The sequence below is a fragment of the Penicillium chermesinum genome (genome assembly GCF_028974085.1).
Source record: "Penicillium chermesinum strain IBT 19713 chromosome Unknown utg000005l:1.0-4115287.0:1.0-4118363.0, whole genome shotgun sequence".
NCBI lineage: Eukaryota > Fungi > Ascomycota > Eurotiomycetes > Eurotiales > Aspergillaceae > Penicillium > Penicillium chermesinum.
The window spans coordinates 886,522-899,604 of record NW_026695315.1 but is presented as its reverse complement, the minus strand read 5'-3'; the positions used below and the strand labels follow the sequence as shown (position 1 = coordinate 899,604).

General features: G+C 52.6%; 5 protein-coding genes across 5 annotated transcripts; 3 read left to right on the top strand and 2 right to left on the bottom strand.

The window, feature by feature from the left end:
* Window positions 1-1,067: 1,067 nt before the first annotated feature.
* On the top strand, window positions 1,068-2,325 carry N7468_006481 (uncharacterized protein; the record flags this gene model as incomplete). Its single annotated transcript, XM_058475777.1, has 3 exons — window positions 1,068-1,332; window positions 1,388-1,627; window positions 1,703-2,325. The coding sequence occupies 3 exons, from the start codon at window positions 1,068-1,070 to the stop codon at window positions 2,323-2,325; spliced, it is 1,128 nt and encodes a 375-aa protein (XP_058328667.1).
* A 2,718-nt stretch (window positions 2,326-5,043) lies between these two features.
* Window positions 5,044-5,760, top strand: med8 (RNA polymerase II mediator complex subunit MED8; the record flags this gene model as incomplete). The annotated part of the gene is made up of 1 exon (XM_058475776.1): window positions 5,044-5,760. The coding sequence occupies one exon, from the start codon at window positions 5,044-5,046 to the stop codon at window positions 5,758-5,760; it is 717 nt and encodes a 238-aa protein (XP_058328666.1).
* A 195-nt stretch (window positions 5,761-5,955) lies between these two features.
* N7468_006479 (putative monosaccharide-P-dolichol utilization protein) lies at window positions 5,956-6,925 on the bottom strand (the record flags this gene model as incomplete). The annotated part of the gene is made up of 2 exons (XM_058475775.1): window positions 5,956-6,228; window positions 6,299-6,925. 2 exons carry the CDS (start codon window positions 6,923-6,925, stop codon window positions 5,956-5,958), a joined length of 900 nt encoding a protein of 299 aa, XP_058328665.1.
* A 171-nt stretch (window positions 6,926-7,096) lies between these two features.
* cox10 (protoheme IX farnesyltransferase) lies at window positions 7,097-8,693 on the top strand (the record flags this gene model as incomplete). Its single annotated transcript, XM_058475774.1, has 2 exons — window positions 7,097-7,317; window positions 7,478-8,693. 2 exons carry the CDS (start codon window positions 7,097-7,099, stop codon window positions 8,691-8,693), a joined length of 1,437 nt encoding a protein of 478 aa, XP_058328664.1.
* A 255-nt stretch (window positions 8,694-8,948) lies between these two features.
* Window positions 8,949-13,025, bottom strand: N7468_006477 (uncharacterized protein; the record flags this gene model as incomplete). Its single annotated transcript, XM_058475773.1, has 4 exons — window positions 8,949-10,633; window positions 10,704-11,238; window positions 11,291-12,882; window positions 12,932-13,025. The coding sequence occupies 4 exons, from the start codon at window positions 13,023-13,025 to the stop codon at window positions 8,949-8,951; spliced, it is 3,906 nt and encodes a 1,301-aa protein (XP_058328663.1).
* Window positions 13,026-13,083: the final 58 nt, after the last annotated feature.

Sequence of the window (13,083 nt, the reverse complement as noted above, 5' to 3'; positions counted from 1 at the left end):
GTGGTTTTGCGCTTGAAGAAAGTCGTGGAATGATATACGTCGGGTAGGCTGTCTGATTTTGTTTCTCTTCTGCTGGGGGCCCAGATTGAGTTTCCGTTGTTCAATGGCGATTAATTATATCCTTCAGGCAGTGCGCCTATGCCGATCTACATTGAAATGAATTTGACATATTATTTAAGAGTGGTTACAACTTGGCCTGTACTAAGCGAAATCCTTTCCATAATGCGAGGCAAGTAATTGGCGGGGCAGGACAGGATCTCTGCTCGAGCATCCGATCGCCCCCCGCAGTCAACAGCCCCATTTTTCACCCCCATCAAACAGTCCGACCTAGGTAAGCTGTACGCCAGGCAGGTTCTTCTCGTAAGGCCTCTATTTTGCGGCAGTTCTCCAATGCCGGTACTCCGACTGGGTCCCAACTTGGCACGGTTCCTTACACTGCTGGCGCAGTGCCTTGGCAAAGATTTTCTGCATAGGAGTGTCCGTGCAGACGATGCAGGCCTTGTCACAGTCACAACCGCCGTTCACCAATCACTCGCCCAGATGGATCACACTCGTCACACTCGGGGGCGATCCACCCCAGCCAGGATGAGTGGCCGATTCCCTTCGCTAGCCAATTGTTGGCGTGCAACCACTCCGTCTGGTGGCTTTCGGCCAGCCTCTCTGCGACCAGCTCTAAGCGCCGAGGAGGAACGACGAAACGGATGTGCTTGATTCGACCGGCGCATCCTGTTCCCAGAACTAAGCCCTTTCACACTGCATTGAGTGGAAGTTTCCTACACCACCGGCTGGTCAATCTCCACTCGATCGTCCCACCCCTCCCCTTGCTCCTTCAGGCGAGGGAGCTCTGGACTCAAAAAAAGAAGCTTCCCTCGCTCCCGCTGTTCCGATGGTACTTCACCCTTCAGAGCGGCCACTCTCATGACTCCCTGATCACCAAATCTGCGGTGCGCGCCTCTGTTTCTGCTCGGCGGCTGAAGAAATTCAGAACCTGCGAGACGTAATTGTCTGCTCCCTTCCATTTGTACAAGAAAATATTCCGGGCGCGGAAGCCCCGATTTCCTTCCAATATGCGGGGAGGCCTTTTCCTCGCTGTACTGCTCTGCAGCTTCATCCACGTGTTGGGTCTGAGAACGACTCCAGGTTCCCCGTGTGAGGATCGCTGCAAGAAGCAAGGTCCGACCACGAACACTACCACTGCGGAGATCTCGTGTCTGGATACGCAGTACAACAGCACCTCGAAGGGCGAGGACTTCGAGGATTGTACCACTTGTTTGTTGGAAAGCCAATTCGCGATCTTCTCTACCGGGGAATCGGACGTAGAGTGGGGTCTCTGTAAGTTGTCGGCGACCAACGTATCACAGACTGGTCTAATGTGTTCATTCTCCAGACAATCTACGATTTGCAGCCTCAAGTTGCATTTTCGGAGAACCGGCGTTCGCCTCGAATGTTTCCTCGCCTTGCCCAGTGGCCTGTGAAGATGTTCAAAATGCCGTCGTTTACGACATCAATGATCCGTCGGTGAGTAACTTGAACGACTGGTGCTCAGTATCCTCGTTCGCGGACAATGTCATCAACGAATGCGAGTTCTGCTACAATCTCACCTACAATCAAGTATTCCTGGGAAACTGTACGTACCGACCAAATTACCCGATTCGAAAAAAAAAAAGGCAAGATAGGAAACAAGTACTCACCAAATTCACAGTCCTCGAATCGATCCGGTACAACTGCCACTTCAGAGCCAGCACAGGCCACCCCTTCGACATTGCCCCCTCTCGCATCTTCAGAGAAGTCCTCCTCCCCTCCAGTCTTTCTCTCCCATCCTCAACCCCCAGCCCGTCGCACGTCAACCTGGGCCTGGTAATCGCGCTCCCGGTTCTCGCCTTTGTGATCATCCTTCTTGGCTGCACTACCTGCTGCTTCTTCTTCATCCGGCACCGCCGCAGGCGCACCCGCGGCAACAGGTTCCAGCACCACATGTACGCCGGCTGGAACGACCCCGTCAGCGCGCTACACCAAGGACCCGGCGATTTTGACCACAAGGCATACGCCGACTTCCGGTTCCAGAACCAGATGCACGGCGGTGCCTTCAGCGGCTACGGCAGCCCCATCAGCCCGGCCCAGCAGTACGGCCTTGGCGTAGCTGGCCCGTTTTCGCCCTACCATGATAACAAAGGTGAGCAGGGCCATGAAATGTATGGCTACTATACCCAGCCTACCATGGCGCCTGTGCAGGAGACTATCACCGAGACCATCACGGAGACTGGGCCAGGGAGCGTCCCGATTCCGGGGCCGCATGCCGGGCCGGGCAATCGAATTGATGAGTGAGCGTTGTTGGCATGTTTGATATACCCCGGATCCCTATGTCATGAATCTATATCCTTGTTGATACCCGGTTTCTGCTGTTGAAAAAGCCGTGTAGTGGTCGCAAGATCCCGCGGCTGCTGCACGATGCACTCATTATTTGACCTGTCGTCAACTGAATTCTGGCGTTGGTGTTTTTTTTTTTTTGTCTTTCGGTAGTTTCGAATGCTCTGTTCGAATATGTTCCTGGCATCCTGTCTTTTTGCGTTTGTCGCTTGGTCCTGTGCTGTGTTGCACAGGTTAGCCAATGGGTTGGGAGGAAAGGGCTCTTGATACATCGAATACTGAGCCCTCTGGGGTTAGAGTGGAGAAATGACATCTTGATATAAATGAGAAAGAGATCCTCTGTCTCAGAAAGAAGGGTCCAGCGGCAAGCTCTCTCTATTTAACAAATCTCCCAGTCTCTCCCGCCCTTCATTCTGCGGAGAAGACGGGACAAGACCCCTAAAAATAAATGCGGTGTAGTGCTTACTCTCGACACGTTTGTTGAACGCCATTGCTTCTCGTGGCAGAAAGAGGCGAGAGCTCCACTCCCCGCGCTCGACTTAAGGGGACGCCTCCCAGGCTCGCAGTTTCATGAAGCACTGCCAAGAACACGAGAGTCCAATGGCAGGTAGGCTGGGCTTGGGATATTTTTGGATGGCGGTGGGTCTGGGTCTTTTTATAGAACTAGTATAGGCAGCTTTGCAGTTTAGTTGCCCGTTTCTGTCGGAATTCAGGACTTGAGGGACGGATTCGGTCACCTGCGTTGACGAGGAGGGACGGTCGTTAGCGAGACTACATGAAGTCTTTCCCGTTTTGCGAGATCGGTGGGCATTTGACGGCTGGGGGGCTTCATTGCCATATAATATCTTTGGTTAGGTTCAGATGCCTTGCGCCCAATGGGAGGGTTGGTCTGCATGGGATGTGGCTCTCTTGTCCAATTCAGGATTCATCAGGGCGGGGGGAGGTTTCCTCTTGAAGGGTCATCTGGTCAACATCCTGCATTCTCTGGCGCCGGAGGTCGAAGGAATGCATTGTCGTTTCAAGGGCTGGCCGTGGATCGTTGACGATAGACAATGTATGGGGAACAAGGCTAAAGGTGGGATCTAATCCTTTGTGATCCCCTCTATTCTGAAAGTGATCAATTTCGACTTGTGGGTTGAAGAGGGGGATGTCGCCTTTTCTACGACCAGCTTCGATTGTGATGCTGTTCGAGGGCTCGGGATGGACAGTGTCACTTCCAGTTAATCGGTCTCGGTGTATTCTACGGTGCATTATGACTGCCAGTGCCGGTGCGCCTGAAACATATCCTTACCCAACTTCAAGGGGAAATGCGCTCACGAATGATGATCATTCTAGTTTCATGGTCCTATTAGTGATTGCATAGTAACAGCCCTCGATCAGCGATAGCCTATGAGCCGGGAAGTTGCATCGGACATTAGAGTCGACCGTACTCTTCCAGCCCAGCCAAGTTCCTGCCGTAAAGCGTGACAGGTGCATAACTTGCACTCGAACATAAATTGCATCAGTACATAAATTATGAGACAATAACTTGAAAACCGGGGTGGTCGGTGGCTCAGCGTGGTGCCAACTTCGAGTTCCACCGTGATATGTGCAGCCCTGAAAAGGCAAAACCATTGAACAGGACCTGTCTCTATGTGCATCTTCCAGTGCCGCCTACCTTCAATCAACTACCGATACTCGAACCCCCTGACCATGTCTCGAGAGATGGCATGGGCTTTGAAACCAGTTCAGGCCTCTGATCGGCATCACGTCGTTTACACCATTCCATAAACAGGTTTTAAAAGCAAAATTGGACAGAAAATCAATCGATACTTTTTCTAGAAACCTGTATTGGACTTTGAGTACCTGTATCTACAAAATCTCACCCAGGTGCACAAATTAGTACCGGGTCCATGTGCAGTTTTTGCGCGCTATTCGAACTTTCAGGGTGCCATTCCACGCCATTCTGTTCAAGCACTTTCGAAAAGTATATGAGGAAGTCCGAATTTGGGCGGAAGCTAAATTCGATCATTTGCACGTGTGTATATTGAGCTAACACCCAGTTATAGAAAATCCCACCCAGGTGTACTCGGAGAAACCCGCACCCAGTCTCAGCGTTCGAGGAAGGTTTCAGAGAGCCATTCCCAATCATTTTTGGGATCCTTGGTTTAGTTCGAGGCTTCACTTGCAAAGCTTCAATTCTCTCTGTTCCAGACATAATTCCAGGCATCAGAGCCACCATTGGAAAAGCGTCCAGCGCTCGCCAATCACCTTTTCCAGCGAATATCAAAGTGTTCAAATAAACGATGAAGATCGCCCCTCAGCTATGGAGTAGAGTAAGCTAGGCACCATATTACATTTACATCCAGTGAATATTATACCACACCTCATTCCCCAGAATGAGAATAGTAAGACCAGTGACAGGTCGTCCGATGTCGCAAGTCAGAGAGTCCTGCATACTTCCTGAATGGACGATGCGGGCAACTAGACCTTGTGGACCCTCAGCCCGGAAAGCTTCTATCTTATCCTCCCACTCCGAGCTTCGAACTTTGCCCCAACCCAACCCCCCTCAAACATGGCAGCCTTAACTCAAGACCAAATCAAAGTCCTGGAGCAATCCCGCCAGCGGCTAGTCCATCTCACCCGCTCATTGGGCTCTTTGATCGCAAGCCTGAACCAAAGCGACCCTCTGCCACCATGGTACGCAACTCGAGCCCGATGTCCCTGCTCCCCTCTCACACGAACACCAGGTCCTCGCTCCAGTCCCAAGCCACTATCATCTCCAACAACCTTGTCAGCGTCTCCGAACACCTCTCCGACCACCGCGACCTCCTCTCCTCGCTAGTCGCCTACCCGGGCCCTGATTACCCCGGCCGAACCCAGGCCGGCATTCTCGAGCAACTCCTGCGCACGAAACTCGACCCCCGCGTCGAAGACTGGGTCGCGCGCGGTCGTGCTGCGGGGTCTGGATCGACGCCTGCTTCTGCCTTCACCACGTCTGATGCTGCTTCCGTCCCTGCGCCAAGTGCCCTTGCGGCCAATGACTTCAAACCACTCAGCGATGCGGAGCTAGCGGAGCTGTGGGCGTGGGCGCCGGTCGAAGCGAACCAGGAAGCCCGACGGAGGAATTGGGGAGGGAATTTCACGCTGGAGGAACGGGAGGCTGGGATTGAGAATGTCGTGACGGGACTAAAGCGGCAATTGGAGGACGACGAAGGCGACGAGGAGGACGAGGAAGAGGAGGGGGATGGTGACGCCGAGGGCGAGGACGAGATGGAGATTGTCGGGGTGCGCCGCCGGTCTGGCGCCGGGACGGTGGAGTTTGATGTTGCGGCGCCTCATCATCACAAGGCTGAGCCTGTGGTTCCGTTGCCGGAGATCCTGAGGTATATGACTACGGGGCGCATGCCGTAGCGCTCTGCTTTGGTCTAGACGGGTTGTGGCATGGACTACGGCGGGGTTTCCATACATTCGCATACTAATGAATCTGGAGTTTGAGGCAATGGACTAGCGACGTGCATTCCAAAACAAATTATTAAAGCATCTGAGCGAATTACCAATCAAAGAAGGGGGAAAAAAACAAAAACAAAATTAGGACTCGTTTAATATCTAGCCTCGGCGACGCGTGGTAGGGGTCTTGGAGCCAGGCTTGGGTGACACACCGGAGCTTTGCGCAATGGGTGCTTTCTCCGCAGCCTGGGACTTCTTCGACCCGGATGCCTTCTGCTTCTGCGCGGGGGCGTTCCAGTAGTATAGCATCTGGCCTGCAAGGATTACGTTGAGAGAGAAACCGGCGATGAAGCCGTATAGGATTAGCTTATCATCAACCTCTTGAAGGGTGGTGAAGATGCGAGACAGAGAGCCAACGAGGTAGTTGAAAACCTAAAGAGACAGATGTAGATGTTAGTATATGAGGGGGGGGTTTTTTGGGATGAACGAGAAGTGAACATACGGCAAAGGCACTGAGCTGGCCAGTTCCACCCTCGCTCCAGATAGCAAGGATTTGAGGAACCTTGCTGGCGATACCCAGAGCGCCAGCACCTGCCTGCAAGTAGGACATGGTTTGCGCATCAATCAGAGTCTGGTCGAATAGCAAAGCATACACACTAGCTGCGACAACGGCAACAAAAGCCGCAGCGGCAGCAGATCGGCCCGCAAAGATCAAGACAAGCACACCCACAGCGATATCCTGCACTGCGATGAGGGCTGACTCGCCATAAGTGCTGAACGGGAACTGGTTGCGCACGCCGTAGGATAGGGTGATGAGTAGGCTGGCGGTTTCAAGGGCGTAGGAGACGAAAGAGACACCGGCGGAGGAGCGCGAGTTGATGAGCTTGAGGATTTGAGGGACCTTGACCACTGCACTGGCTCCGACAATCGCAATACCGAGAGCTTTCGAAATAGCCAGAGAGGTGCACGCTGGGTCCTGGGTGAGATCGAGATCGAAAAGTAATGCGCTGTGGCATGGCGCGCCTATCAACGAGATAATAGCATCGTGGACCGGTTGCGGGATGACCTTCACTATAGGTTGAAGGAGTGGCTGGAGAGGCTCGACCACATTTTTCTGAAGGACGTCCATGGTGGCTGGTGAAAGAGGAAAAGTTGAAGAAGTTCTGACTACGCCCTTGAAAGTTTAACTGTGTTGACATTCCGCGGGACTAGAGAGCGGGCCTGGTCCGTGCGCCCCGGGGGAAGTTCGCATCTTCCCACTTTTCTCTTGTCGCTCTCTATTGAGGACTCAACCCACGCCATGATCCCTCTACGGTCCGCCATATCCAGGGCGGGGGCTCGCCGAGAGGCATTGGCGTGCTTGCAATGTCCGAAGATCGCACGGACGAAGTCTCCATCCGCCGTTCGGGGATTTCTGACATCCTCAAATCGGAAGACCGGCATCGCGCATCAATCCTCAACTTTTCAGACGGCCTATTTCTCCCCCAATCGACTGTTCGACAGCTTGAAACCCATTGGGGGGTTTTTCTCCTCTGTTGCGCCTGCCAGCTCACACTATTCCCTCCGATCCTTCCACGACCACATTCAACGGCACATCTACCAATAGCCACCCCGGTCCTCAAGCAGCTTCGTCAAGCTCAATTGGGCCCGAACATAGCCAAAATGAACTGCCACATCGCAGGAGGAGGCGAAGAAAGGCATCAGGACCTGAAGATGTACCAGAGGAGCACGTTATCCCTCCCGATGCGTCGGCGCAGCTGTCAGCGTTCTCCTCGGCCCTCCCCACCACCTCGCTGCGCCGCAAATTGGCCGCGTTCCTCGCCCTCACAAAACCTCGTCTCTCATTTCTCATCCTTCTCACCACTACCTCCGCATACGGCATGTATCCGATTTCGAATCTCTTGACGCTCGACCCGGCGATGACTCCTCTCCCAACACTCTCCACCTCCACCTTGACCTTTATCTACTTGACCACCGGCACGTTTCTCTCGTGCTGCAGTGCCAATACCCTCAACATGGTGTTCGAGCCAAAGTATGACGCCTTGATGTCGCGGACCCGGAACCGCCCTCTCGTTCGAAAACTTGTTTCCCGCCGGGCCGCGGTTCTTTTCGCTGCTGGCACTGCAGTTCTGGGTCTCGGGCTCTTGTACGTGGGAACCAACCCAACCACGACAGCCCTGTCGGCGGCAAACATTGCCCTCTATGCATTTATATACACCCCACTCAAGCGAGTTTCTGTCATAAACACCTGGGTCGGTGCCATTGTTGGTGGTATCCCACCTCTTATGGGTTGGGTGGCTGCTGCTGGACAGACTGCAGCTTTAGGCCAAGATACTTGGCGCGACATGCTTTTCAGCGAGCAGAGTATTGGTGGCTGGCTGCTGGGAGGCATTCTGTTTGCATGGCAATTCCCTCATTTCAACGCCCTTTCGCATACTATCCGCGAAGAATACAAGGCGGCTGGGTATAGGATGCTTGCGTGGACAAACCCAGCCCAGAATGCTCGCGTTGCATTGCGATATTCTCTCATCATGTTTCCTCTCTCTATCGGGCTCTGGTGGGTTGGCGTTGTGGGCCATGGCTTCTTGGTTGGAAGCACTCTTGCAAACGGCTGGCTGGCACGTGAGGCCTATCGCTTCTGGCGACACCAGGGTGCCCACGGCACCGCCCGGGGTCTCTTCTGGGCTAGTATTTGGCAATTGCCTATCCTCCTCGTAGGCGGACTGGTTACAAAGAAGGGCCTTTGGGATGGCGTCTGGCGACAGGCATTTGGTCAGCCCGAGGACGAAGAGGACGATGAGTACTTGTACTATGAAGACGAAGAGGAAATCCGCGCAGAACCTCAACAAAGACCTCGATCGGGATCCGCCAAGCCAAGTACTCTGTCTACTGCGTAAAGGTCCTGGTCAGGACTTCTGTTTCTCTACCACATCTCGCGCATTTCATTCAGTTGTGTCTTACCCTGGCTCTTGATTTGTCGGTTTTGCTCTTATACAGCGGCTGGGAGGGCGTTTTTCTCTTGATTATTTATTGTATAACAACAATGTGCATATGGAGCCGCTGCAGGCCTTTCCCAATTTAGACATCTCTTCATGAAATTTGTTGAACAGTCTCTCTCGGCAGAGGAGATGGTGGATCTGTAGCCGACTATTTCAAATCCGAAAAGACATGAAGGAAACCCGTCCTGACGAATGCCCAATTGCGAGCTTATTGCCTTCAGTCGTGAAGATATGGACCCCTGAAAGCTTCCCACCACTGTGCAAATTGGTAGGCCGGAACTCCAGAGGAAGCCAGAGTGCTTTTTGGCCCTGCAGGATGACCCATTGCCCGTTTTCGATAGCGATTTCCATCTTCACGGGGGGCATAGTTGACGGGTCGGTTTGCCAATTTGAGGAGACATTGAACGAGCCCAGTTCTGTGAGTAATGATGAGCCATCCCGGGAGAATCTCAGCTCTTTGACCGGTATTCCCAAATCCCAACTCTGCAAGAGAGAGCCAGTCTCAACATCCCAAACCTGTAACACCGAATCATCCGAAGTGCTCGAAACTATCCATTGTCCGTTCGGAGAGAAGGTCGCCAGATTTCCAGCCCCTTGGTAGCTTTCCATGACTCGGCCTGTGGGATCTGGGGCAAGGTTCCAAAGGACCATTCCTCTACCTTTGCCCAGTGAGCCACTGGATGCCAAGATATCGCTTCGTTGGGGATGATACGTCAAAGCCCGGACGGAGTTTTCTTGCTCGAATTCCTGGCATAGACTCCCTGTTCTGGTGTCCCATATCTTAATGCGGCCATCGCTACTTCCAGATGCCAGGCTTTGGCCGTCTGGTGAGAAGGAGATCGCCAGAACAAAGCTTTGGTGGCCCTGGAGGGTCCGATGTGAGCCGTTTGCGATGTTCCAGAGACATATCGTCCGGTCGTTCGAGCAAGAAGCTAGGAGCTGGCCATCGGGCGAGAATGCCAACGATCGAACTTTCTCGTCGTGCCCTTGAAACGTATGCATGAGATCCCCCGTTTCGACATCCCATACCTGTATGGTCTTGTAGACGAGGCTGGCGAGCATACTTCCATCGAGTGAGAAAGCAAACAGTTCCACCACATCGTTCACGGCAAATACATACTCAAGTGTATCAGAGTGACTCTTTAAAGTGTGCAACACGGTTCCTTCTGCAGTGTCCCAGATTTTAACTGATTGGTCCTCCGAAGTAGAGGCTAGTCGCCTAGAGTCTGGAGAGAACATAATTAAGCTGACGGGCTGTGTGTGAGCTGCCAAATGTTGTTCAGAGAGCATCACCGTCAAATCCCACAATTTGATAGTAGCGTCGCTCGAGCCTGTAGCCAGTAGTCGATTGTCACGCGAAAATGCCACCGATGCTACCGCGTTAGAGTGCCCCGTCAGGATCTGGTGAAGCTGCCCCTTTTGGACGTCCCAAAGCCGCGCCGTCTTGTCACCGGACCCTGTCGCTAGCATTCGTCCGTCGGAGGAAAACGCCACCGCTGTGACGATGCCTGAGTGACCCTCGAGTTTATGGTGTATCTCGCCGGACGCTGCATTCCAAAGCCGTACGATCTTATCAGATGCGCAGGCTAGCAGACGATCGTCGGGCGAAAAGGCAACAGAATAAGCAGCAGACGTGTCTGCGTCTGTGTCGAGGAAGAATTCCGTCCAATTCATTTCGACTTCCTCCAAGAAAGTACGCTCCAATGCGCCTGTATCGACGTTCCAAAGACGCATCTTCCCGTCAGCAGCAGTGGATGCCAGCCGCCGGCTATCTGACGAGAACGCCATTGATGAGGTAGGGTTATTCCATCCCCATTTCGTATGCTCGAGAGTTCTCCCTTTTTTGGCCCGACTCGACATCCCACAGCTGAACGTTGCCATCAATCCATACGCTAGCCAGAAGCTTACCATTAGGAGAGAAAGTAACTTCTGGGTAGAACCCAGTGGGTACTACTTTGGTCGATTCAGCTTTAATGGTCCGGAACTCTTGGTCTTCGGCGATGTCCCAAAGCTTTACTGATGTGGCGGAGCTGGATGCCCAAAGCCGACCATCCGGTGAAAAGGTGACCGTGCTCAAAAAAAAATCGGGCTCGTCCATATAATTCTGGAGCAGAACACCTGTCGACACTTCCCAAAGTCGGATATCTTCCGAGCCAGACAGTAGGCGGCCACCGTCGGGGGAGAATTCAACCGAAACAACCGTATTATTATGACCTTCAAGAGTTTGCACATCTGCACCCCAGTTCTCGCCGGGGTGTGGCAGTTGAGAGAGTCCAGATTTCGCAATCTCTGATTTAAACGCTCGGCGGACTGATGTCGGCGGTGCAAATATGAGCCCCGTACAATAGATTTGGAGAGGCGCCAACTCAAATATAGCGCGATTCTTGGAAACGAAGCGCCTGGCGTCTTGGATGAATTCTGCGAGAACAGGATATTGGTCGTCCTAAGCTCGTCAGGATGAATGGTTATGATGAAGGTTCCGGCGAGCGGCTTACTGGTATATTCTTTCTGAGAAGGTCAAGTATTCCAACAACCTCCGAGGAGAGTCTTAACAAACTCATGGCTTCCAACCAGTGGAGAAAGTGCTGATAGAGAAAGATTAATAGCTCGTCGAGGACATTCTCTGACTCGACCTCGTCGCCAACGCCGAGGCATCCCACCAAGTGATGAGCCCAGTATCGACAGGCATACTGCAGCTCTGCGGGGAAGCATTTCTGGACCATTCCGAAATCAATTTCTGGGCTTTGGGTCCCATTGCTTGGCAACGAGCACATGTTCCTCCGCAGACACTGAGCTACAGAGAAGCATTGTATGGCCAACCTATGATGGGACATCTTCTTGTCTATCGACAAAGGGGTCTTCTCTTTGGTTTTCGGATCAAGGAGATAATCTCGGAACGACAGATGGAAGAGTCGCAAAGGTGAATTCACATCTTTTGGTACTCTAAGGACGGAATGAAGTTGCCCTAATCTGAAATAGATATGCCTGACAGTCATACTCGGAGTATTCAGGAGTCTCGAAAGGGATGAAACAGATAGTGGAGTCTCTAGAATGATGATCGTACCCACTATCTGTTGAAAATCTTCGATCACTTGTTGCCTGTGCTCTCCGCTGACGCCCCAAAGGATCCGGTTCAAAACAGGGAGGTAGGTCCCATCTAATTTATCGCCATCGTTAGTTTTCTGATGGGCTAGAATCTCTGGGAGACTCTCATAAGGGTCCCATTCTTCGTCTCTGAGAACCCGGCAAATGGTTGCAGCAATGATGAAAAGTGGAACGCAAAGATCCACCAGCCGTTGCATTATGGCCTCGCCCGGCCAGTCCATAGGCAAAGGTTGATCTCGCTCTGTTCTTATTTCCGCGATATGATAGTTGAGAAACAGAGAAATGTCATGGCTGATGATGGGCTTTGGTATTTCGTGCAGAATCAGGTCCTGGTGATCTTCCTCTGCTAGGTCTCTGAAGCCTAGCCGCAGGGGCAGCTCTGGCCTGCTGGTCAGAAAAACGCGGAGCCGAATAACACGGAGCTTGTTCAACTGCGGAAGAAGTTGAATGATCCATCGGATGTCTTTGTCGCCATCACATTCGTCAAGTGCATCGACGACCAGGACAACACTGATAGTGTCTTTCAATGTACCGGAGGCATCCAACTTCTTGAGAGGCTCGATGAGGATCTTCTCGAACTGGACTTTCATGGCCCTTTCTGCGATCCCTGGGTTATCGCTTGCCGCAGCCGTCATATAGGAGAGCAGTCCAGGAATCTTAGTCGCCAATTGCTTCGCGATCGTTGGGAATAATCTTGTGGCATTTCCTCGATCGGTTTCGCCTCTCTTAAAGAAGAAGCTCGCTCCCATAGCCGGCCCATCAGTGAAAATCTGCGCAACAGAGCGAGAAATTGTGGATTTCCCTGTTCCTGCCACTCCACATAGCCAAAAGATGCATCTCTCCTGCTGCGTCGAAGTGGCCCAGTTTTGGATCTCGTGAAGCACTTCGGTTCGCGTGCCGGGGAGACACACGTCTTCATGCTCAGTCTCTCGGGAGTCAAAGATAGCCTGTGGGGCTGATGCCAATAGCTTCTCTAGAATGACTAGCACCAAAGTCAATGTAGTCCAGACTCATTGCTCTGGGATGCTCACCAAGGGGCGGATCCTCATGGATGTTGACTGTGCCGTTGTTGACACCAATCTGGGTCCCGCGGTTCTCACCATGGAAGGCTATCTGGGGCTGCATGCTGGATAAGGTAGAATTCCACCCCTCCCAGTACAGCATACACAATTCTTCCTACGGT